Source organism: Perognathus longimembris, chromosome 19, assembly GCF_023159225.1.
Source record: "Perognathus longimembris pacificus isolate PPM17 chromosome 19, ASM2315922v1, whole genome shotgun sequence".
Classification (NCBI taxonomy): Eukaryota; Metazoa; Chordata; class Mammalia; order Rodentia; family Heteromyidae; genus Perognathus; species Perognathus longimembris.
Window position 1 is genome coordinate 23,889,028 of NC_063179.1, and position 25,540 is coordinate 23,914,567.

The 25,540-nt window shown below is 38.0% G+C and overlaps 1 protein-coding gene across 1 annotated transcript in view; it reads right to left on the reverse strand.

Annotated features, from left to right (window-relative positions):
* Plcxd3 (phosphatidylinositol specific phospholipase C X domain containing 3) overlaps positions 1 to 25,540 on the reverse strand; it is a 116,673-nt gene that overhangs the window by 39,608 nt on the left and 51,525 nt on the right. Inside the window, exon 2 of the mRNA XM_048368330.1 lies at positions 6,963 to 7,671. Coding sequence (XP_048224287.1) covers positions 6,963 to 7,671 — 709 coding nt within the window. The remainder of the gene's footprint in view (positions 1 to 6,962; positions 7,672 to 25,540) is intronic.

Genomic DNA, 25,540 nt, shown 5'->3' on the forward strand with positions numbered 1-25,540 from the left:
ATGGTAAATAGTGGTAAATGTGGTTATGCTGATAGTTTTAGTATGGTCTTGTTTGTGATCCTTTGGGTAAATGCCCCAAAGTGGCTGACCTTTAATTTCTTAAATTGCAAATTGGGACTTAAACTTATCATTTGTATATATTCATTATTACATATATATATATATGATCACTATTAAAAACAGTGATTATTCTTGCTTTCTATAATATACTTGATACTTTTTCCATTATGCATATGTAACCTGAGGAGATAATCTTCCCTTTCTGCTGCAGAGAAAAATCCTTTATTAGTTATTCGACGAGTTTGCTGACCTATCTGAGAGTGTAGCCTGAGGTGGAAGGAAAGAGATGAAAGCCAAAACTGTATCATGTCTGTTGCTGACTTGGAGTCATTCTGAGCCTCAGCCTCTTGGTAAGGATATCCCTTGGCTCCCAAAGTTGTTAAGATGACTGGTACCAACGCTGAATAACTTATAGGCAGTGAAGGGTAGATGGGACATTTGGAAAAATATGGAGAAAATTTATCTCATTACATGGGAAGATATAACCTAAAGAAGACAGGTTACCTTACAAAATCCATGAGCTAGTCTCTAGGCTACCATGTTGGACCTGACAAAAAAGACATCAATGGTCCAGGACCTCATGTCAAGCACAGTGAAGACTTGAGCTGACTTACCCTCCCATGCTGGTCTCTGATGCTCTTTTGACCTCCTTGTTCATTCTCCAATATTATTTCTCCTTATGATATAGAAGAAAGACTGCCTGGGAGGCAGGAGACCTTGGTTTTAATCCTAGTTCTTCTGACACTGTGACCTTGAGCAATACTTAGCATTCACCGAATCATCAACATTCTTTATTCTGTATGAAAAATGTCAAGCAATAGGCACAAGGCACGGAGAATTCAACCTAGTCACCTCTAACTTTCTGTCCTATCCTGCTATTCTATATCAGTGCTTCCTGGGGGGTGGAGTGCGGGTCATGCCAGGATTCTACCTGGGTTTGCTTTCTTGAAGCAAAGCTTCACACTTCAGAATATTTTTCCCATTGTTTTCCCCACCTGTTCTTCAGCATAATTTAACCTTGCCTAACCCTTAAACCAGGCTCTGCCTTAGAAGATGCACAGAGAGTATAGTGCATCTATTCAGTTTTAAGTAATGTCATTTTGCATAGTTTTCATAAGTAAGCATGGGTCAAACAGACTTGTATAACAATAATAACTTCTTAATTGTGAGATTATTCAATATGAAGAATTTTAATCAAGTCCTAAACATCTCAGATTCAATTTTCACTTCTAAGAGACATGATAATACCTACTTTGTAATAAATTATTTTGTAGAGTGGATGAAATACATATAATTCATATAAAATATTCAGTACAGCCCCTGACACATTATGGAGCAGTCTCAACATTTCTGTCCTTCCCTTCCTTTTCCCTGATGGATAATGTAGATACATACAAGCAGTCTCATCCTGAATATTCTAACTTCTACTAAAAGCAAGGATTATGATCCTAAAATAAAGTAGGTAGGACTTCTAATTGTCCACTCTAAGGAGTATCAACCATTCTCATACTGAAGAATATTGAAGATGACGTCCCCAGCATTCAAAGGACAACACTGTCAGTGGAGACGAAGTCATACTGGCAGCAGCTTTTACATCTCTGCCTTCCCAACCAGTTCTTTCCCCCTCTGAACTGGTGACTCTGTCATCGGCATCTCTCTTATTTATCTGACTTATAAAATTGGATCCGTTTCATTTACTGAGGCCCAGGTCTGATATTTCCTCTTCAATGTTTTAATTAAGTCTGGAGTTTCATAATCTGCCCTTTCATTTTTCCTGTGCCCATTTTCTATGCTTTTTTTTTAAAAAAACAACTTCACTCAAAGATGACCAATCCTAATTTCTTTTATACTCAAGATTCCCTACCTTTATGCCATTCCTGTTATTTATTCAACCTGGAAAGCTTCCTCTGCCTATTTTCTCCTATCCCAATGGCAATCAAAATCTTTCCAGGCATTTCTGTTCTCTTAATCATCGCAGGCTTTGATCTTTAATTCTCTCATGTTCTCTCATTTGTATTTAGGTCATGTACAATCTTGTCTTTTCAAACTTTATTTTATATTTGATGGGAACAATGACAACTTACCAATGTTAATACAGCTTGCAGCACTTCATTCAGAACCTTGTTTATGGGAACTGTTCAATAAGTACTAAGCAATTGTACTGAGTCTTATAGTGAGGTAGTATGATGTGACAGCTTTAAGATTATGTATCTGAGGACAAATATGTTAAGTGCAATGTTTAGAACAGCATATGAATTCAAGTAGGAATTAAAAAGCAAATGGAGGAACCTTTGTTAAGCTCTTGAATCTGCCTTCACTTTAACCGTGTTCTCCAGGTAAGTTGTCCAACCTTCTAAGAATATTCTCTTCTGCCTTTTAATAAATGTGTTATTATAAAGGTGATAAACAGCAGGGTTATAGTTTCATAAGTCAGGTAATGAGTACAAAAGGGACAATGTGGGCTGGGACTATGACCTAGTGGCAAGAGTGCTTGTCTCGTATACATGACGCCCAGGGTTTGATTCCCCAGCACCACATACATAGAAAATGGCCAGAAGTGGCGCTGTGGCTCAAGTGGTAGAGTGCTAGCCTTGAGCAAAAAGAAGCCAGGGACAGTACTCAGGCCCTCAGTCCAAGGCCCAGAACTGGCCCAAACAACAACAACAACAACAACAACAACAAAAAGGACAATGTCACTCCTTCCTTTGTTGTTGCTCAGTTTTTTTCCTCCTGTCCCCACCCACAAATTATATAGTTTATTTTCAACATTATTTCTATTTAGTGCCACTGCTCCATTTGTTCACCCTATGTCCCTCCACTTCTGTTCCACCCTACCTTCCCAAAGACAGAGAAACAAACAAGATAAAAATAAAAATAAAAAACAAAACCTCTTGTTTCCATTTCCTGGAATTCTTTTTGATAAAAATTATTTGATATGAAAAAATTATACTAAGTGAAGTGAGCCAGACCCAAAGAACCATGGACTCTATGGTCTCCCTCAAAGGGAATAATTAGCACAGGTTTAGGCTAGTCACAGCAGAGGATCACGAGAGCCTAATAGCTATGCCCCTAGGAATGCATAAGATGATGCTAAGTGAATGAACTCCATGTTATGGAAACGAGTGATATATCACTGTTGTAACTACTTTCAACATGCAATGTGAAACTGTAGCTTCTATTATTGATGATCCTCTTGTATCCCCTTCCTGTGGTTGTACCTGCACTATCACTGTATCTTATCTGAGTACATTGGAAACTGTATATACTGGTATTAGAACTAGGAAAATGAAAGGGAATATAAAAATCAAGAGACAAAGGATAAAAAGACAAACGATTCCAAAAGCAATACTTGCAAAACAATTTGGTGTAAACCAACTGAACAACTCATGGGGGGAAAAGGGAAAGGGGGAGAGGGAAGGGAGGAATGAGGGAGGAGGTAACAAACAGTACAAGAAATGTACCTAAGGCCTAACATATGAAACTGTAACCTCTCTGTACATCACTTTGACAATAAATAAGAAAAAAAAGTGAAAAAATTATTTGATATGATAAGAGGCACAGAGGCATTGCATCTTTCTGTTCCTCTCCTAAGAGTATCCTCTTTTGGTCTCACTGTGTATGAATGCCTGGAGTCCTATATGACCCTTGCATTTAGATCTAGCTTTCACATGTAACAGAAAACATGCACCATTTGTGTTTCTGAGCTTGGTTTACCTCATTTAACATGATTTGTTCTAGGTCTACCCATTTCCCTGAAAGTGTTAAGTTACTATGTTATTCTTTCTAATGGCTGTGTAAAATTCCATTGTATATAGGTATGACAGTGTTTGGATCAACAAATCTGCTCCTTCATCTTTTAAGATGGGATAACAGTAGTAACTATAATTGGAAGGTTGTGTGAATATTAAATAAAACAATATATAAAGCAATTGGTATAGCATCTGACAGAGTGTTTTAATACCTGACTGTGAATATTTTAAAATAATATTATATTAGAAAATAAGACTATGACCATGCTATTATCATTAGAAGATTGTTGACCTGTAGAAATATTAACTTAAATACCTAACTTACTTGCAAAGATGCATTGCTTCCTTATAATTCTTATAGGTGATATGACTACATTTTTTCAACTGGAAAAAGGACCACAAATTAATAAACTATCCACAACTTAGTAAAGGACTTGACTCAAATTGCATACCTTCTTTTTTCAAGATGTGTGAATTTTGTGTGGGTGAGGTGTAAAAGCTGGTGTTTGAAAAAAATATAGTAAAAATAGGTATTTGAGAACTAAAAATCTGCGTATTTTGGCATTGCTAAAATGTAGAAAATACATCTGCAGTATTTGAAACATAGGGCCAGATTGAAAGCTACAGTAACTAAATCCAGCCTGAATTTAGTTTTCCTGAAAGCCACCCACAACTTCAAACACTACTTTCTAAATGCATATGCTCAGAATTTTTGTTAACCCAAATATTAGAAATGATTTTTTTTAATCCTAGAGAAATGAGCTAGCTAGTCAAAGGCAGAATCTAGTTCAAGCTCCCACTTTTATACTTCAGACCCAGGTATTTCTTATAATTGCCTGGTGGCTTTCTTGGGTGATAAAGAATAGCTCTTTGTACCTTTCAGTGCCAACATGTGAGTTTTAGATGAATGTCTCTGTAAGAAAGTCAAGAAGACAGTGACACAACCAGACCTATCTTTTCAGAAGATAAAAAAACAATCTGTATGTGGAGTAAAGCATTTTTCTTTTCCTTTTCCAGAGGTATGCAAATTGTCTTAGAAAGGCTAGACCCAAGCCCCCATCAAGAAGACCAAAAACTAAAAGCCTTGAGCACACACTAACACCACTACCTAGCTACGTGAACACCAAAAAGGGGAGTCTTTCTAAAACTTCTTAGTTTTTCATGTTTTCATTTTTCAGTGTAATAAAACATACCCCCCCCCCAAAGTGCACTATTTTCACCAATGTGAAATGTACAGTTTAGTGGCCTTCGCGTTGTTGTGCAACTGTCACATCAATTGTCTTCAGGACTTTCTCATTCCAAATTGGAAGTCACAACCCATGAAAACAATGAGATTTTGGCCTTTCCAACCTATTTGGCCCCATTGCAACTGCCCATGTTAACTTTTCACCTTGGTTTGCTTTTGTAATCTTTTCCTCAAAAAGCCCTCATACTTTAAGGCTAAGGGCGGGCAGTGGATGAGAGATAAAATTAGGTAGGAATACTTGATTTACACAAATAAGCTTCACTGAAGAATGCTTATAGCACAAGTATAATGGCAAGACTGCATAATCCTAAAGGATAAAAGTTTATTCTACCTATAGAGCTTTTATTGTTTCTCTCAAAATTCTCTTCCAGCCCTATATATACTTCCTAGATACAACTCTACTGTATTAGATATGTGAGCTCTCAGGCAAGTGAGAAGTTTTGAATTAGAACAGAAAGCTAAGGTCAGTCCTTCAAAGTTAACTCCATGAGCTGTTAATAAGTGTTATATGATTTTTTAAAGAGTTTAGAAAACACTATGTTGTTTAAATGGGACTCTTCACTAAAATGCTTACTGACATCTTTTGTAGGCTAATATGCATTGCGATTTTTAAAAAAGTATTTAAATATATACATATATTTGCATTAACTATAAACACTTTATTGTTAACTCTAAATACTATATAAAGCATATATTTACATAAAGCATAAATACATTCCTAAGCATATACACTATGATTATTATTTTAAGAATATTTTATTGTTATTATTCAGCTGTTGTACAAAGGGATTACCATTTCATAAGTCAGGTAATAAGTTCATTTCTTCCTTTGGACAATGTCACCCTTCCTTCACTTTCCCTGTATCTACCCTGACCACAAGTTGCATAAGCCATTTCCCACATGGCGTATGATAAGCAGCATGATTGCATTTGTTCACTCTTCCTCCCTCCCTTTTTATGTCCCATTTTGCCCCCTCATCAAAGAAAAACCAAAACATTGTAACTTTTTTAGGAGAATTGTAAAACACAATTTTCAGCACTTTCCTAACTTATTTTATTTCCCTCCCACAAACTTTAGTTACATGGTCTAGGATATTGGACCATGAATACTTAAGACTTTAAATATGACTTTCAAATGTAGAAGTACATCAAATACCAGAAAATGATCAAGAAAAAAAGCAGAAATTAGGAGAAATTAGGAAAGATAGGGCTATAAAGAGATAGTCTGATTTAAAAAAGAACATATCAATAAATGGAAACCATGACAAAAACCACTTTGTACAGTTTATATATGTTAAATGATGAATGACAGAAATATAAGACAATACTAGTTTTTGGGAATATGATGTGTACTAAATGTCAGTAGGTATATAAATAAAGACTGCCTATCATAGAGGGGAAAACTACACAAAAGTGAAAAGGAGTCTTGTAAAAGAACTAGACATTAAGTTAAAATATATGATTCGTGAGGTGATCTGTCTCCTATGAATTATGTGAATAGCACACCTTTGTCTTTGAACTTATTTAGGAAAAAAGGTCTCTACAGAAGTAATGAGATTAAAATGCAGCCATTGGTGTAGGCTCTAATCTACTGATTATTCCTACAGAAAAAGAATCACAAGAATACCATGTGTAGATAAGGAAGATGGATCTACAAGCCAAGGACTTGGAGCAATTGCCAGAACATAAGACATAGAATGGATTCAGTCAAGGTTTTCAGAAGGAAATCACTACTGCCAAGCCTCCATCTCCCTGTTTGAAATAGCACATTCCTACTGCTTCAAAGCACTCAGTTTGTTTGTAGTACTGAATTATGGTGGCCCTAGGAAACAAATACATATAGGTTTTTAAATTTTAGCTCTCTCGCTCTGTGGATTTGCTGTCTCCCACAGTTTAGGCCTACTTACCTTTCTGTGATCGTTTCTCTGAGGCCACTGGCTACACCTTTGACCACCGTACTAGCTTTGGGGGTCAGCACCACCTGAGATATAAAAAACGAGCCCTTCTTTCTTCTCTCAGTGATGGATGCCTGAAGAAACTGAATCAACTTTTCCGGGTCTGTGGTGTTCGCCCAGGGTGCTGGCATCATCTGCCCTGGCCAGAGAAAGGGCACTTCCAGAGCCACTGGACTGTGGTAGAAGACGAGCACTTGATACTCTTTCTCCCACAGGTACTTTAAGCTAACTTCCTGGGCAAAGATCGCTGGGCACATTTTGTTTCCATAGATGTCTTTCAGCATTTGGACCAGTTTTTCGTGATGGTATTTCTGCATGCCATAAAAATGGTTGAAGTCCAAGAATACTACCTCTTTACGGTGATCTGTGAGGAACGCGTTGATCTCCTCAAGACCCTCGTTGACTTTGGCACTGAACAAGCCATGAGCAAAATAAAGTTCATTGTCCGGGTCTCTGGGCTTGGTGGAAATTCGAAGATCAAAATAGCGGATTCCGGCTCCTAGCTGACCAGTGAAGTTCATTGTTTGAGTGGCTAGCCATTTCCGCATCAGTTTCTTGGCTACGGTTCCAAATACAGAGACAAAATTCTGGACGGTTTCTGGCTGCTCAGGACCTACTGGAGAGGCTTCGTCAATGTAGAAGCTGAAAGAATCATGGGAGCCTAGGAAGAATAAAAAAGCATAATGTGATTAATTTCTAGTCCCTAACCTTTCCTATTTCTTTCTGGCTTGCAAATACTTTCCCCTTAAACAAGTCAAAGAAGATACTTAGCAATAGATAATTAAATCTCATCTTTTAGGCAGTAACTTTTTACAATTTATTGTAGGATGAAGACCATAGGGATTATAAAACAATAAGAAATATCCCTTCCTATCAATATTTTCATCATCTACTTTTGTGAGCTAAGGACTCAATGCATGTATTAGAACTGGCTTCCCACACAGGCAATGTAAGTGATCATTCATAAGCAGGATTTATGGAGACTCATCAGCGCTCATGTACTTTGTCTATCATGTTATCCTTCATTTTGAGTTAATGTTATGCTCACAGGGATTGTGTTAATAAATGAAGAAGCCCTTTCCCACGGGCAGAAAATCAATATATAAATTGTTTTATGATGCTTTGTGGAAAGCACAAGAGGTCAAGAGGAAAGAGGAAGAAAAATAAAACAATAGCACAATTCTAATAAATTTGACCTTATATCTGTACTTCTTTTTTTTTTTTTTTTTTTGGCCAGTCCTGGGCCTTGGACTCAGGGCCTGAGCACTGTCCCTGGCTTCTTCCCGCTCAAGGCTAGCACTCTACCACTTGAGCCACAGCGCCACTTCTGGCCATTTTCTGTATATGTGGTGCTGGGGAATTGAACCTAGGGCCTCGTGTATCCGAGGCAGGCACTTTTGCCACTAGGCTATATCCCCAGCCCTGTACTTCTTAAATAGTAAATTAATTTTTCCTGCAAGTCAACACAACTGACAGCACTTAAAGTCAAAGTAGCAGATTCTTCTCTTAAAGATACTCTTTCTCAATGAAAATCTCTTGGGAGTCAACTTCCAGATTTAGAATTACTTATTTAACAGCATGCAGACTATTTATTTAATTTCTTATGCTTGGCAGTTACAAGTATCAAAACTCCATAAATAGAGGGATATGCGCATGATTTGCCTAAGTGCAGAGTGTTGTGATGGGGACAAGGTGCTCACCTACAATCCCAAGTTACTTAGGATGGGGAAAGTAGGCCACAATTTGATTTCAGCCCAGGCAAAAAGTTAGTGAGACCCCATTTTAACAAACAAACAAATTGTGGTGACCCGATCAAACTGGATTCATCCCAGGGATGCAAAGCTGGTTTAATATACGCAAGTCAATTAATGTAATCCACCACATCAACCGGAGCAAGGTAAAGAACCACATGGTTTTATCGCTGGATGCGGAAAAAGCGTTCGATAAAATCCAGCACCCATTTATGCTAAAAGCCCTGGAAAAACTGGGATTCCAGGGAACATTCCTGAATATAATCAAGGCAGTTTATGACAAACCAACAGCAAGCATAACTCTAAATGGTGAAAAACTAAAGCCATTCCCCTTAAAATCAGGAACAAGGCAGGGATGTCCACTCTCTCCCCTGCTCTTCAACATAGTACTAGAATTCCTAGCCAGAGCAATTAGGCAAGAAGAGAATATAAAGGGGATCCAAATAGGAAAAAATGAAGTTAAACTTTCTCTCTTCGCAGATGACATGATCCTATACCTAAAGAATCCCATAGACTCTACCCCCAAGCTACTAGAGCTGATCAAAAACTTTGGCATACTTGCAGGATATAAAATAAACCTTCAAAAATCAACGGCCTTTCTCTATGCTAACAACCCGAAGACCGAGGCTGAAATCAGGAAAGCAACTCCTTTTGCAATAGCCCCCCAAAACATAAAATACCTAGGAATAACCTTAACCAAAGAAGTGAAAGACCTCTTTGAAGAGAACTTTAAAAGCTTGAAAAATGAAATTAAGTCAGAACTAAGAAAATGGAAAAACCTCCCATGCTCCTGGATTGGGAGGATTAATATAATCAAAATGGCAATATTGCCAAAGGCTATCTACAAATTCAATGCAATACCCATTAATATCCCAACACCATTCTTTAATGAAATAGAGGAAGCAATCCAGATATTCATATGGAACAATAAAAGACCTAGAATAGCAAAAACACTCCTAAGCAGAAAGAACAGTGCTGGAGGAATTACAATACCCAACTTCAAGCTGTATTATAAAGCTATAGTAATAAAAACAGCTTGGTATTGGCACCGGAACAGGCCTGAAGACCAATGGAACAGAATTGAAGACCCAGAATTAAACCCACAGAACTACGCCTACTTAATCTTTGATAAAGGAGCTAAAACAATAGTATGGAAGAAAGATAGCCTCTTTAACAAGTGGTGCTGGCAAAACTGGCTCAACACATGCAACAAACTAAAACTAGATCCTTATATATCACCCTGCACCAAAATCAATTCCAAATGGATTAAAGACCTTGAAATCAAAACAGGCACCCTGAAAACACTAAAGGAAGGAGTAGGAGAAACACTTGGGCTCCTTGGCACAGGACAGAACTTCCTTAACAAAGACCCTGAAAGGCTACAAATCAAAGAAAGGTTGGACAAATGGGACTGCATCAAACTTCAGAGCTTCTGCACGGCAAAGGACATAGCTCGCAAGATAAACAGAAAGCCCACAGACTGGGAGAAGATCTTTACCGGACATTCAACAGACAAAGGCCTCATCTCTAAAATATATGCAGAACTAAAAAAATTACCTTCTTCCAAAATAAAACCGCAAAGAACCAATAGCCCCCTCATCAAGTGGGCTAAAGACTTACAAAGAAACTTCTCTGATGAGGAAATGAGAATGGCCAATAGACATATGAAAAAATGCTCTACATCACTGGCCATAAAGGAAATGCAAATCAAAACAACATTGAGATTCCATCTCACACCAGTAAGAATGTCATATATCAAGAAAACTAATAATAACAATTGTTGGAGGGGATGTGGCCAAAAGGGAACCCTACTTCATTGTTGGTGGGAATGTAAACTGGTTCAGCCACTCTGGCAAGCAGTATGGAGATTCCTCAGAAGGCTCAATATAGAACTCCCCTATGACCCAGCAGCCCCACTGTTGGGTATCTATCCAAAAGCCCACAAACAAAATCACAGTAATGCCACCAGCACAACATTGTTCATCGCAGCACAATTTGTCATAGCGAGAATCTGGAACCAACCCAGATGCCCCTCCATAGATGAATGGATCAGGAAAATGTGGTACATATACACAATGGAATTTTATGCCTCTATCAGAAAGAATGACATTGTTCCATTTGTAAGGAAATGGAAGGACTTGGAAAAAGTTATACTAAGTGAAGTGAGCCAGACCCAAAGAAACATGGACTCTATGGCCTCCCTTATTGGGAATAATTAGTACAGGTTTAGGCAAGCCATAGCAGAGCATCACAAGGCCCAATAGCTATACCCTTAGGAACACATAAGATGATGCTAAGTGAAATGAACTCCATGTTATGGAAACAATTGATATATCACAGTTGTAACTACTTTCAACGTCCTATGTGTATGTGTAGTTTCTATTATTGATGATGTTCTTGTATCACCTTCCTATGGTTGTACCTAAACTATCTCTGTAATCTTATCTGAGTATATTGGAAACCGTGTTTACTGGTATTGGAAGTAGGAAATTGAAAGGGAATACCAAATTTGAGAGACACAGGGTAAAAAAAGAGAAATAACTACAAAAGCAATACTTGCAAAACTGTTTGGTGTAAGTGAACTGAACACCTGGGGGGGGGAGGGAAAGGGGGAGGGAGGGGGGCTTGAGGGACAAGGCAACAAACAGTACAAGAAATGTATCCAATGCCCAACGTATGATACTGTAACCTCTCTGTACATCAGTTTGATAATAAAAATTTGAGAAAAAAAAAACAAATTGTGGTGACCTATGTACACAATCTTATGCATGTCTAAGGTGGGAGTATAAGAATTTTGTTACTGGGTCTGATAAGTAAAAAACCTTATCTGAGGACACAAATTAAAAAACAGAAGGATTAAGAGTATGGCTTTAATGAGGGAGTGCTTGAGAGGCCTTGAGTTCAAGCCTCAGTACAAAAACAAAAACAATAACAATATATCTCAGATGCAAGGACACATATACTTCAAATTGTGGCAATTTTTCTTTCCTCAAGCACTACCTTGTCCTGGCACCATCATCTCTGCTACACAAACTTTCCCTGAAAATACTTTGCTCTCTGAATCCTCACATTGGTCTTAAGACCTGTATCTTTCAATTCTACTACCTGAAACTCACATACATAATACTTGTAAGCACACACATACCCTCTACAAAATCCTCCAAGTTTATTCACTCAACCTCTCAAAGTAGAAGCTATTTGAGGCAAACAGCAGCTTGGGAAAAAGTATTTATATATAGCTCTACTCCATAACTGCATCTGACTATCTCTCCATCTGTATGTATATCTCTACAGCTCTGTATAGATTTAATTGCCCATAGAAATCACAGAGTAAGGATCTTAGAAGTCATAATAGATTGGTAGTGAAATAATTTTGCAAAACACTTGGGTTGGTTTTGCACTGTTTTTTTGAGATGAGATCTTACTATGTAACTTTGGATGGCCTGGAACTGGCTATGTAACTCACACTTCCATCAAAATCATAATTTTCATGTTTCAATCTCTGGGGATTATAGAACATATAACTTCTCAATTTTTTTGGACTTTTTAAACAATGGAAGGTAATTGAAATATACCTAATGACAATTTAAATTCAAACTAAAATGATATAATCTATTCTCACCAGTCAATGGTAATGACAGTGTTTTATGAATGAGAAGAACTGGTGGATTGAGTCTGACATGGACATTTTTAATTTTTTTTTATTGTCAAACTGATATACAGAGCGGTTACAGTTTCATACTTTAGGCATGGGATACATTTCTTGTACTGTTTGTTACCTCCTCCCTCATTCCTCCCTCTCTCCTCCTCCTTTCCCTTTCTAATTTTTAAATTATTATATATTTGTTTACTAATTGTTACTTAGCTTACTACTAATTTAGATGAATACACTAAAGAAATTGTGTTGTAGGTAAATATACATGGAGAAATGTATCGAAAGTAAGGAATCATGAATAATTTTAAGAAGAATTATAATTATGCAAGCTAAGATTATAACTGGGGAAAAAAGCCCTCAAAATAAGAGTTTAAAAAGTTTACATGTGGGGCTGGGGATATAGCCTAGTGGCAAGAGTGCCTGCCTCGGATACACGAGGCCCTAGGTTCGATTCCCCAGCACCACATATACAGAAAACGGCCAGAAGCGGCGCTGTGGCTCAAGTGGCAGAGTGCTAGCCTTGAGCGGGAAGAAGCCAGGGACAGTGCTCAGGCCCTGAGTCCAAGGCCCAGGACTGGCCAAAAAAAAAAAAAAAAAAGTTTACATGTGACAAAAAAGGGGTAAAAGTCATTATTTCTGTAAACCAGTAGAAGACATAACTAGAAGCAAGCACATACTAGATTTCTTTTACTGGAAGGGTAGTTCTTTGCTTCAAGTATGGCTTTCATTTGCCTTTCTATCATAAAGTCATGTAATAAATAAAATTTTTATGTAAAAAGGCACAGAAATAATTTGTTTTGAAAATCATCTGGAAGGATATTATAATTCCTAGTTTATTATATTCATTGACCTTCAAGAACAGTGTGTTATGAAGATAGAAATAAAGGAATGCTAAAAATAAAAACTAAATGAAGTAGATAGAGAAATCAGTGTTGCTTACACCCACACTCTCTTTGAGGTAGGTGAATCCTTGGTACAGGCCAAACACCCATGTGTAGAGCAGTGTTCTGTGGGTGCTTCATCATACAGGCATTAACTGGAGCAAGACTTAGACCAATTAATTCCAAGTGGCATCTCATATTTGGGGAGAAAATGAATAACCTAACATTGGCCAAAATAACATTTTAATGACCATTCAGAAGAGCATATCCTTCCAGCATTTTCATAAAATAATTAAGTTTTCTATTTGATCTTCAAAAAGAAAAAAATACAGCAGCCGATTATGACCTTTCAGTAATTGAGAAGAAAATTTTGCCTAAACGTGTTTAGCTTTTTTTTTAGAAGATTCTACAAATCTTTTCATATCTGGTTAATATTTTACTTTCTGTTATCCTAGTATTATTCCTGGGATCCTGATCTCTTAACCATCTTCGCATCCACAGTGTCAAACTCAGAACTTGGGGTTGGTACTTCATGGGGCACCTCTGATTCTAAATTTACCCACTCAATTTGAGGTTTCAGTCACTGTTGGTCCTCAAACAAGTGCTGGCCATACCCATTATGCAACCAGTCCCATCAAATTCCTATGCTTTAGCTTGGAATAGTGAGGAGACAATTGGAAAGGCTATTGTATTTCCTTTGCTTGGGAGCAGGTATTTTTATTTGCCCTTCTTAGTCTGATAAGTGGTTTCTCTATTCAGGCAGTGTGGTAGAAAAACTTCTAAAATAGCTTCTAAAACTCTCTATCCTCTTTGCACTCATACCACATCCCCTGGGTACGGACTGAATCTAGTGAACTTGCTTCTAATATTTAAAGTATGGCAAGCATGATGGGATGGCATTTCTAAAACTAAGTTACAAAAGACACATGATTTCTTCCTTGCTTGAAGGAGCCATATTGCAGAAGCCCATGTGGTAAATAACTGGGAATGGACTCCAGCCATTAGACAGCAAGGAACTGAGGCTTTCAGTCCAAGGAACTAGATCTGTCAACATTCATCAATTACGCTTGGAAGCAGATCTTATCCCCATGGATCTTAATTGCAGTCCCTTAAATCACACTCAGGTATAAGATCCAGTTAAACTACGCTTAGACTCCTGATCCCTTAAAAGGCAATCAGAAATACTTAACTTTATTGACCTTTCCAAAAACCAGTTGTTTCCATCTTTTTCCTGCTTAGTTTTTCCTTTATCACTTTCTGTTTTTTTATTGTTTTCATTTTGAATTATTTTTGCTTTAATTTACTCTCTCATTAGCTTTTTTAAAATTCATTTTTATTGGTGCATTAAAAAAATTCAGAACCTCATGCTTGCTAGTAAGTGCTCTTGCCACTTGCGTCTTGCCCTTCCTCTTTTTGTCCTGCATTAATGGTTGCAATTTAGATCTTTTATCTGTAGGCCTTGTTCTTTTCAAATAGAGGCATTTCAGATCAGAGCTTTTCCTCTTAGTGAGGCCTTTGCCTCACTTAGGAATTTCCTAGGAATCTCACTTTTGCACAATTAAATTGTTTTATAGTTTCCCTATAATTTATTCTTTGACCTCTATCTAGTTTACGAAATATGTTATTTTCTAAAGATTTACAGATTATCAAATAGTTTTTGGTTCTCATTTCTTCATTAACCACATTTTTTTGGTCTCAGGAGAACATACTTGCTATAATTTCCTTCTCTATTTCATGGCCCTCATGTATTTCTTCTGTGTGCTGAAAGCTTTGCCACTCTGGTTGTCTTTCTTACTCTGAACACACAGTTTATTTGGTCTGCAATGAATAACTGTCATTAGATATTGTTTGTGACCTTTTTCCTGTTTGTTGAATTTTTCTCTGTGTTGTTCACTCCCTACAACTCCCCTTATCCAGATACTTGATTTTAGACTAGATGAAGCTTTCATTAGGAAAAACAAATCCTATTTTTTATGCTTTCTCTCACTACCATATGAACACAACACAATACCTAGCTGTGTAAACATAAAAATATTTGATTCAACTCAATGAGTCACAATTGTTCACATGGAAGAAAGTAATTAAGAAATAATACTAATAATTATTTTTATGTACCAAAATTATCCATTTCACACAGTCTCACTATTGGCCCTCTTTCTCATTAACATTTATACACAACTGTATTAGATCAGTCTACACATTCTGATGCTGTCTTCCCCAACACTGGTTCTGCCCTCAGCCACTGCCATGAGGCTGTCAGTATTGCAACTCATAGGACACTTCCATGAAATATCACTGGTAGTTACTGAAGAAAATCTACCAATCACTTCTGTGACTGTAGTCCCTAATCCTCACAGAAAACCTGATGGGTTTACTATATATGTGAACACACTGTATATCCACTATATGTATATTATATATACCATATACACTACACCATATAGAGTAAATACCATGCAAACATAGGAGTGAATCCTGCTCAGCCATTGCTTAGCATTTGGTACGACTGAACTCCCTTCATATAATATTATCTTTAAGTAGTTATACTTAAAGCAATTAAAAAGTGTGACAAGGTAGAGAAAATTAAGATATTTAATCAATAATTGGCCTTGGTTATATATAGCAGAGCTCAGAGAAGAATTTAAAAGGGACATCTCTGTTGGAGAAGAAGGACAAGGTAGTGTGGGCCTTAAAGATGTGTTTCATTTATGAGAAAACGTGAGAGATTCAGTTCTGCTCAGGAGACTGTCTGACTATTCCCCATTCACCGTCTCCAAAGTAGCTTCATGAGGTTAAAGGAAATTAGAATCCCAGAAGCTTTTGATATGGATTACTACAGGGTCCTGAGGCCAATTAAAATGGGTGCTAACTAGCACCAGGCTTCTGTCTGCTTATTAGCACACTAAGCTCATTCCAACTTAGCCTCTATTCTTCTTATTCTCCTTGCCTCCAGTACATGTTCCCTACTTTTGTGCAGTTCAGATAGATGTCAAAAGTCCTCTATTTTATTGATTCTCTGGATTATGACTTCCATTTTTCTATATCATATGCAGAAATGCCAAGCCTCACCAGTTCTAGAAGGTTCTGCCCTTTATACAAATGTTATTATGAGTTCAAATCAGGAGTTATGGTTCTTGAGATATCTACAACCAGCTCCAGCAGCTTTCCTGTCTACCCAGGGAGGATCAAGTAAAGGCAGCTTACTTTAGAGCACCCCTTTCTCCAATAGTTTAATCCTTATGACAGGTACCAAGAACTCATTAAGGAATAAAGGCAAGTTGATGTCACATTCAGATAAGATGTATGGTAGGGTAAAGAAAATTGGGAAGGGAGATAAAGGTGCCAGTCGGCCTGTTTTCCTTATTCTGCTCTAGGAGCTAATTTTGTATGATGATGATTTTCTTTTCCTATTCTGAGGCATGAGCTGAGGAACTTCTGTTTCAAAAGTAGGCATTTTATCTGGAATTACATTTCTAGCCTAAGATGCTGCTATCATTTTAATGTCATTTCTCCTCCCTGGTTCCTCCACGAGAGCCTTTCTATTACAGCCCACTATAGAGTGAGGAGAGCTTTGACTATCTAAAATTATAGGAGCAGTCTGAGGGGCAAGGAGGAGGCAGGTTAGATAAAACAAATCCTTATAACCAAAACAAAATATTCGGAAAGAAAAGACCTCTACTGGGCTTTTTCCTCTAAGAAGAAAACAAATATGAAACATGGCATATAAACAGTTCAATTATTCAATTCTCTTAGATTCTAGAGCCAGACGGCCTCTGAAGCCCAACTATTTAGCTTTGTTCTTGCATGATTGGCATTATTTGTTTTCCTTTTATGAATAATAAAAATCTAAAACAATGCACATTACCTTTAATCATGTTTGTGCTACAGAAAACACATTTTCTTGAAATACAAGCCTTTGATTCTACCATGACCTCACAAAACACCACTTCTTGCCAACAGCTGGGGTTTTTTTCCTTATCAAAGAAATGTTTGAGGTTTAGGGATATTTCTTTTTTTGCTCTTCTTCCTAATTTTCTTTTCTTCCCCCTCTGTCCTTGGGATTTGAGATCTGGATGTTTAATGAACGTCATAGTTCTTGCTTTCCAGCCTCACAGCAGGTAGGAAGATAAACAATGCCTGTGGAACCAGCACACACATACAAACCACTTCTACAAGCCAGAACCTAGGTACCAGATTTGGGTCTATTATAAGAGGATTCTGAAGAATATCACCTAGATTCTACATGGTATCTTTTCCAATAAATCTTACAAGGCATGTCCCAAACCACTCACTCTCAAATATTCATTTACTATATGGCATCTCTTTGTAGTAATAACAGTACATAAAATCTTAATCATGGAATTACACATATACACATGACACATAAATCTAGTGGAGTGTATCAGCAATGTTTCTCTAAATGTTACATGGATCCCAAACATTCTTTGCATTGTTTAGGAATACTAATAAATACTTTAACCACTACTCTATTATTATGCCCTTCGAAATTTCCTCTCATATATAATCTACTGAAATGAATTTCTTCCTTTTTTTTTTTTTTTTTTTTTGGCCTAAGATGGGGATTTGAACTTGGAATCTGACACTCATTTTCCCTCATTGGCTGGTACTCTATAACTTCAGCCATGCTGCCAATCCCACCCATAATTTTATAAAACAAATTCTCTGTTTCTTGTTTGCGGGCAGATGGCTTAAGAAATGTTTTCTCCTACTTTTATATTTCTTCCTGCTTCCCCTTAGAGATGCACAAGTACCTTAGGGGAAGGATCTAACTGAGGAAAGCTAAGTGGGAAATGATGGACAAATGGGCTCCTTTGCCACTTGATCCTAAAGACCTCTTTTCAATTGCATGCTTTTTTAGTATACCTCCTCTAAAATACAAACATTTAAATATAGATATAATTAATTATAATTTAATGCAACATAATAATATATGAATTAATATATAATATACTTAATATATATCGGGCTGGGGATATAGCCTAGTGGCAAGAGTGCCTGCCTCGGATACACGAGGCCCTAGGTTCGATTCCCCAGCACCCACATATACAGAAAACGGCCAGAAGCGGCGCTGTGGCTCAAGTGGCAGAGTGCTAGCCTTGAGCGGGAAGAAGCCAGGGACAGTGCTCAGGCCCTGAGTCCAAGGCCCAGGACTGGCCAAAAAAAATATATATATATATATATATATATACATATATATATATATATATACTTAATATAAAAATATTTCTTGTTTCATTCTTTTTTTGGCCAGTCCTGGGCCTTGGACTCAGGGCCTGAGCACTGTCCCTGGCTTCCTTTTTGCTCAAAGCTAGCACTCTGCCACTTGAGCCACAGCGCCACTTCTGGCCGTTTTCTGTATATGTGGGTGCTGGGGAATCGAACCCAGGGCCTCATGTATACCAGGCAAGCGCTCTCGCCACTAGGCCATATCCTCAGCCCCTCTTGTTTCATTCTTTGATGCATCACATCTGTAGTAGATTATCTTCTTTTCTGCTGTATCTTATTTCTTATGAGATCTCAAGGTCTCGTCTCAAAGATTTCCCAGTGTCAAAGAGCTTCCTATTGGGCTGGGGATATGGCCTAATGGCAAGAGAGCTTGCCTCATATACATGAGGCCCTGGGTTCGATTCCCCAGCACCACATATACAGAAAACGGCCAGAAGCGGCGCTGTGGCTCAAGTGGCAGAGTGTAGCCTTGAGCAAAAAGAAGCCAGGGACAGTGCTCAGGCCCTGAGTCCAAGGCCCAGGACTGGCCAAAAAAAAAAAAAGAGCTTCCTATTAACAAGACTCAATAGCTGGCCATGTACAGCACATAGCAAGCAACTGTGTTTTTGTTTTTGTTTTTTTGCTAGTCCTGGAACTTGAACTCAGGGCCTAAGCACTGTCCCTGGCTTCTTTTTGCTCAAGGCTAGCACTCTGCCACTTGAGCCACAGTGCCACTTCTGGCTTTTTTTGTTTATGTGGTGCTGAGGAATCAAACCCAGGGCTCATGCATGCTAGGCAAGCACTCTACCACTAAGCCACATTCCTAGCCCACATGTGTATTTAAAAAAAAATTTAAATTGTTATCACAAATATGAGGTACAGAGGGGTTATGGTTACATAAGTCAGATAAACAGTACTTTTTTTTTTTCAGAAATGTCACCCCTCCCCTCACTCTCTCTCTCAGTTTCTTTCTTGCTGTTTTGTTTTTGTTTTTTTGCCAGCCCTGGGGCTTAGACTCAGGACCTGACCACTGTCCCTGGCTTCTTTCTCAAGGCTAGCACTCTGCCACTTAAGCCACAGCACCACTTCTGGCCTTTTTCTTTATATGTGGTGCTGAGGAATCAAACCCAGGGCTTTGTGTATATGAGGCAAGCACTCTTGCACTAGGCCATATTCCCAGGCCTTTCTTTCTTGGTTTGAAAGCCCTTTATCTTACTAAAGTCTTTACATTGTCTTCTCATAGGAATTGGTCATCTGGATTTACATTAAGGCTAAATAGGTAAATTGTAATTTCATTGTTTTAGAGATTATTCTCAGATTGTATAAGCCGTTTGGTTTTTGTGGTTCCATCTTAGAGGGCTGTCCCCCATCGTGAGACTAGTTCCTCCTAGTTTGTCATTTAGAGATATGTGTAGCACTTGTTTCTTTCTGTTTTTAAATAACAATCATAGTAATGAGTTATAAAAATGATCATTTTAGTAGTTATAAAAACAGGAACTGTCAGGTTGCCCCACTTCTGATTGCTTACAACAGTTAGCTAGCCCACTCATGCTTGTTTACAATATTGTTTTAGCTTCTGTAACTTCATGCTTGGCTTGCACCTATAGGAAAAAACCATTAGTTACTTCCCTCCCCTGTGTGAATAAGCCGGGGGGAGAGGGTGCTTTCTGCCTTAAAAGGGCCCATGAGACCAGATGGAGTACTGCACTTTTTGGGCCCCCTGCCCAACGTAGTCCTGGCTGGCAATAAAGACTTTCTTTTGGCTATACTCTTTGTCTGCATGGTCTTCCCTGGTGGTCTCTAAAACAATACTCTGTTCCCACATACTTTTGGTCACTTCAGAAAAGTGGCAAAAATGAACTTTAAAATGATCTCTCAAGACAGTTATTCTCTAATCATCCCATGTTGGTACAAAAATGAAACCAAACATAAATAATAATAATAATAAATAATAGAAATTCTTATCATTTACTGAGTTACACTTGTTTAGAATTTGTGGTGTTGTTTGGTTTGTCTTGGTGCTAATCTTGTGGCTTGGACTCAGGGCCAGGTGCTGTCCCTTAGCTTTTTTAACTGTTTAGTTATAAAGAATTTCTTCTTAAACAAAACAAATAGGTTGCAGCAGAAATAAGCCTGAGAATAGATTACAAAAGTCACAAATTATGAACAAATAAGGCTGGATTTGCTAGGATATGGCTCAATTTCCTATCAGAATAGGTAAAGCCAGAGAGAATAGTAGCACCATTTGGTTTTTGCACTGAATTTGGAGGTGTCAATTCAAACCAAATGTGAAAACACATACAGAATACCTGCAATGTAAAAGGAAATATGCTAAACTCTGTAAAAGATGTAAAAGTAAATAAGACAATTTTCAGCCCAAATAAACCCAAACTCAGTAAAATTTTGGCTTACTGTCAACAGAGTGGTCTCTATCATTAATGAACTTCATGTAAAAGTTTTGGTAAATTCTACCAAAGAAACTGTAATAAAGTAGCTTTCTGTGTGTCTAATTGAAGTTGTTCTGGGCTTTTGTTTATTTTTTAGTTCAGGCCATGGTTGTCATTACTGTAAATCATGAATAAAGGAGATTTTTCAAATTTCCATTGTGAATAATTAGTCTTTGTTTCTCAATATTGTGCAAAGGGGCATTTATGTACCTTACCAAATGGAAAACTAGATTTATTTTTTAAGTATCCTGTGTAGGGGAAACATGTGAAAAATATTAAATATTTTATTTGAAAATGAACAGTCTTGCTAAATATGAAGTAAGAAAAATCTCCAAAGGTGAAAGACCAAACAAGGCCCAAGACAGAACCCAGTGGGGTGGTAATTCATTCCTGCAATGTAAGACGTCTTCCCTGAAGACATCGACTGTTTCAAAATGCTGAAAAATGAAGATTTTGCAGACATATAGGAGAAATGTCTTAATTTGAGTGTACAGAATTCACATAAATCTGAGACCCACAAAGTCTCACACTGTACCATAGCTGAGCAAAAGTGAGGTCTTCCAATCACAAGGAGAGTTAGCAAAGCAACTGATCTTTCTTGGCTTTGGCTTTAGATTGAAATGGGTGAAGAGATAAAGATTAGGCATTACCTTTGATAGAAATAGAGAAATTTCCAGTTGGAAAATGATGCATTATGTACGTCATTATATGGGGATATTTTGTTTCGTAACCTTTATAGTAATCTGAGGATGATTTATTATATAATTTTTATGTCATTGTACATGTCTCAAATATCTTTGAATAAAAGAAATAATTTAAAGTAGATTTTAGCAAACAAAAGCAAAGACAGATATTATAATCATATATAAAACATTTAATATATAGCTGATTAGTGGAAATAAACATGAAACGTTAAATCCTCTGCTTTGGCTATGTTTTAAAAAAAGAACATCTCGGGCTAGGGATGTGGCCTAGTGGCAAGAGTGCTTGCCTTGTATACATGAGGCCCTGGGTTCGATTCCCCAGCACCACATATACAGAAAACGGCCAGAAGTGGCGCTGTGGCTCAAGTGGCAGAGTGCTAGCCTTGAGCAAAAAGAAGCCAGGGACAGTGCTCAGGCCCTGAGTCCAAGCCCCAGGATTGGCCAAAAAAAAAAAAAAAAAAAAAGAACATCTCAATTCAAGAAAGTCTATAGATTATATTTTACTATGAGGTATTCTGAGCTTAGTCTCAAGAATAATTAATTTCCAGGACAGTTGTATGAGATGGACCAATACTGTGTAATATCTTTGGAATAGCTCCACTATCTGCCATCTGCTTTGGTACAGCCATGAATACAACATCCAGCCTGGATCTAAATGAGAAAAATCCACCAACAAATAGTTTTGATGATGAGGTGGAATTTACTTGCAAAGGTATAAGTTTCATTTGACCATTTAATTCACCATGACTTTATCTAATTCTGAATTCTTAGAGTATTTATTATGCATCTTTCTCACTTGAACATTAAGTCTTATTTTGCATTTTACAAGTATTTAGAGGCGGGATTCATTTTATAGTCACTCTATTGCCAATCAAATTTAGAGCAAAGAGATATTATTACTATCTGCTCACATTTTGACTTTCAGGTGACTGATTCCGCACAGTGATTTGCACAAAATTATAGTGTATCTGTCATAGTACAAGCAGGAAGCAGACAGCACAATTCTATTAGAATAATTCAAAAAGAGTTTATTTATACTGGGACCATATGGGTGGGGCATAGGCAAACCACAGATTGTAATGTAGTGCCTCAGGGCTAGTAAGAGTAGACTTGTTATCACTCCTATGTAGTGAAGGAGATGAATGCATAATATGAGTAGAACTGGAAGGGATGGACTATAGCAAACATGTTTTGTGAAGGACAGGACTTATGATGAAGTGATTCAACTACCCCCAAACCAATTCACAGAGAAGGATCAGGAGAAATAAATACACCATCCTCAGTTTCTTATCGACTTAAGGAGCCTTCAATGATCAAAAGACATTTGGAGACTTGAAGACAAAAAGTTCTGTATCATTAACAGCAGTAATGTTATAGTCTTGTAGAACTAAAGACAAAGGGTGAAGACTTTTCTAGAAGGGAAAAGAGATAGTACTGGGTCTCAAATCTCTAGATGTAATAGAAGTTCTCTGACACCAAGTTCACTTTCAGATAGGACATCATTCTCCAATTTCTCAAAGAGAGAAAGGAAGGAAGTGTCAGGTTGCTAGAGGGCTCACAGGTGCTGAGAATAAACCACCATATGCCAGGACAGTGAAGGGCTTACAGGTGCTGGGAATAAACCACCTTCCTATTGGGAAATACCATCTGCATCCTAGAAGCACAAGCCTGAGACCAACTGAAACCACCCAGACTTGCAGAACAAGCCACATACTAACTACCATCGCTAACCGAACCACTTTTTGCCTCTGCCATATAAACCCTGCCTGAACCAGGCCCAGGTGCAACCTCTCTGATCTCAACCAGAGGGCCATATCACCTGTACTTCTCTCCACGTGTACTCTTTACTCGCCTAGAACCTTTCAGGAAGGAAGGGAGGGAAGGAGGAAGGGATAGGGAACAGAATGGAAGGGAAGGAGGGAAGGCAGGAGGGGGAAAGAAGGAAGGAAGGAAGGAAGGAAGGAAGGAAGGAAGGAAGGAAGGAAGGAAGGAAGGAAGGAAGGAAGGAAGGAAGGAAGGAAAGAAAGAGAGAAAGAAAGAAAGAAAGAAAGAAAGAAAGAAAGAAAGAAAGAAAGAAAGAAAGAAAGAAAGAGAGAAAGAGAAAGAAAGAAAGAAAGAAAGAAAGAAAGAGAAAGACAGAAAGGAGCAAAGAAAGAAAGAGAGAAGGAGGGAGGGAGGGAGGAAGGGAGGGAGGGAGAGAGGGAAGAAAGAAAGAGAAAAAGAAAGAAAAGAAAAAAGAAAGGAAGGGAGAAAGAAATAAAGAAAGAATAGAAAGGAACAAATAGGAAAAGAGAAGGGAAAATAATCTAATGATTTAACTACATTTGACTGAATCAATAATACTGAGTAAGAAGGAAATGCTGGACAGTAAGTGCTGAGTCCAAGCCTAATGAGAGTGGGTCTCAGAACACCTCTGACTTTCAGAGTTGGAATCATATCCAGGAGCTGTGCTCCAGAAACAGATTGAAATCAGTGTAGTGAGGGCCAAGTGAGTGATATGTTCTAAACACCCAGGCCCACACAATGTCCTCTTTTGCTAAACAGTGACACAACCAATTATATGGAAGGCAGGACACTGTGTGAAGGGTAGGACCATAGCCAAAGATAGATCTGGCCTGGTGTAGAAGAGACATGCTGGTTTTTAGAATTTAGGAGTTCATTCTGTGAAGTATAAAACTCAGGCACCACGATAACTATTTGTCCAGGCCTAAGACTCCTGATTGAGTCATAGTGGAAGGCAGGAATTCACGCACACCTATTTCTTTGGTTGAAGGTAGCTAGCCCTCCTCACACGGCTGCAGCAATCTCCAGTGTGTTTATAAGATCAGGGATTGACCTTAGGTTTGGCTTAAAATCTCATAATAAAAAGAAATAGCATCAAATATGACCAAAGGTTCTTGGGCTACTTCTCTGAACCAGTTTTCAGCCAGAGAACACAGAGACATTCCTGGACTATGACAAGAATGAAGCTGGGGACATTCTAGATGACCTAGTAGATATATCTCTTCCTTTGCTTCAAAACAGTGACCCAAACTAACATTATTATCCCTTTGGACTTATTTCATTGGACTATGATAATCAAGCATGAAGACGAAAACCATCACTATGTTACCCTTTAGGGTCCAAAGAGTCTCTTCCACTCTCTTGGAGGATGATTCTGTGGCTGAAGCCTGCCTTACAGAGTTTCCCCATACCATTCAGTGATTCATGGTTTGCTGAGGAGCCCTTGTTGACTTGCTGGATCAGCTTCATCTTTTTCACCCCAGGAACAAGGAACTGGAAGCAGATGAGGGGACTTGGCGTAGTATCAGGAGAAGAGAGTGCTGCTTGGTCAGACTGAAAATTTACTCCCTAGCCTCCTGTTCTACCCAGGGAGACAAAGATAGAGCCAGTAACTTAAGAATCAACAGGAGAGGGGAGGGGCTCAATCAGGTCTCTGAGAAGTCCTTGGAGAAATCCCAAGAGAAGAGTACAAATCCTGAAACAGTATAGCACATTAATATTAACTACTTTCTGATTAGCAGCTAATTGCCACAAATAAGTTTATCGACCTTTTCCCTGACAAATTAGGAGAGTACTGCCATCACAGGGCTTTCAAGATTTGTCTATTGCACAAACCTATAAAGATGGAACTTTTCCAAGAAGCTAGGGACACTTTAGCAAGGTGACCATGGAAACTTCTGTAAGGTGACAGGGGAAACTTGCCTGCAGTGGGGCTGAGCAGGTTTATGGAAATGATGACTTACAGAACAGAAAAGGAAAGGAAAGAAAACAAAAGAAAAGGAAAGGAAAAGAAAATGGCCTCTGTGTGTTTTCATCTCAGAACTTATTGATAGAATGGAATGAATGATCTATCTGTTGGTTCT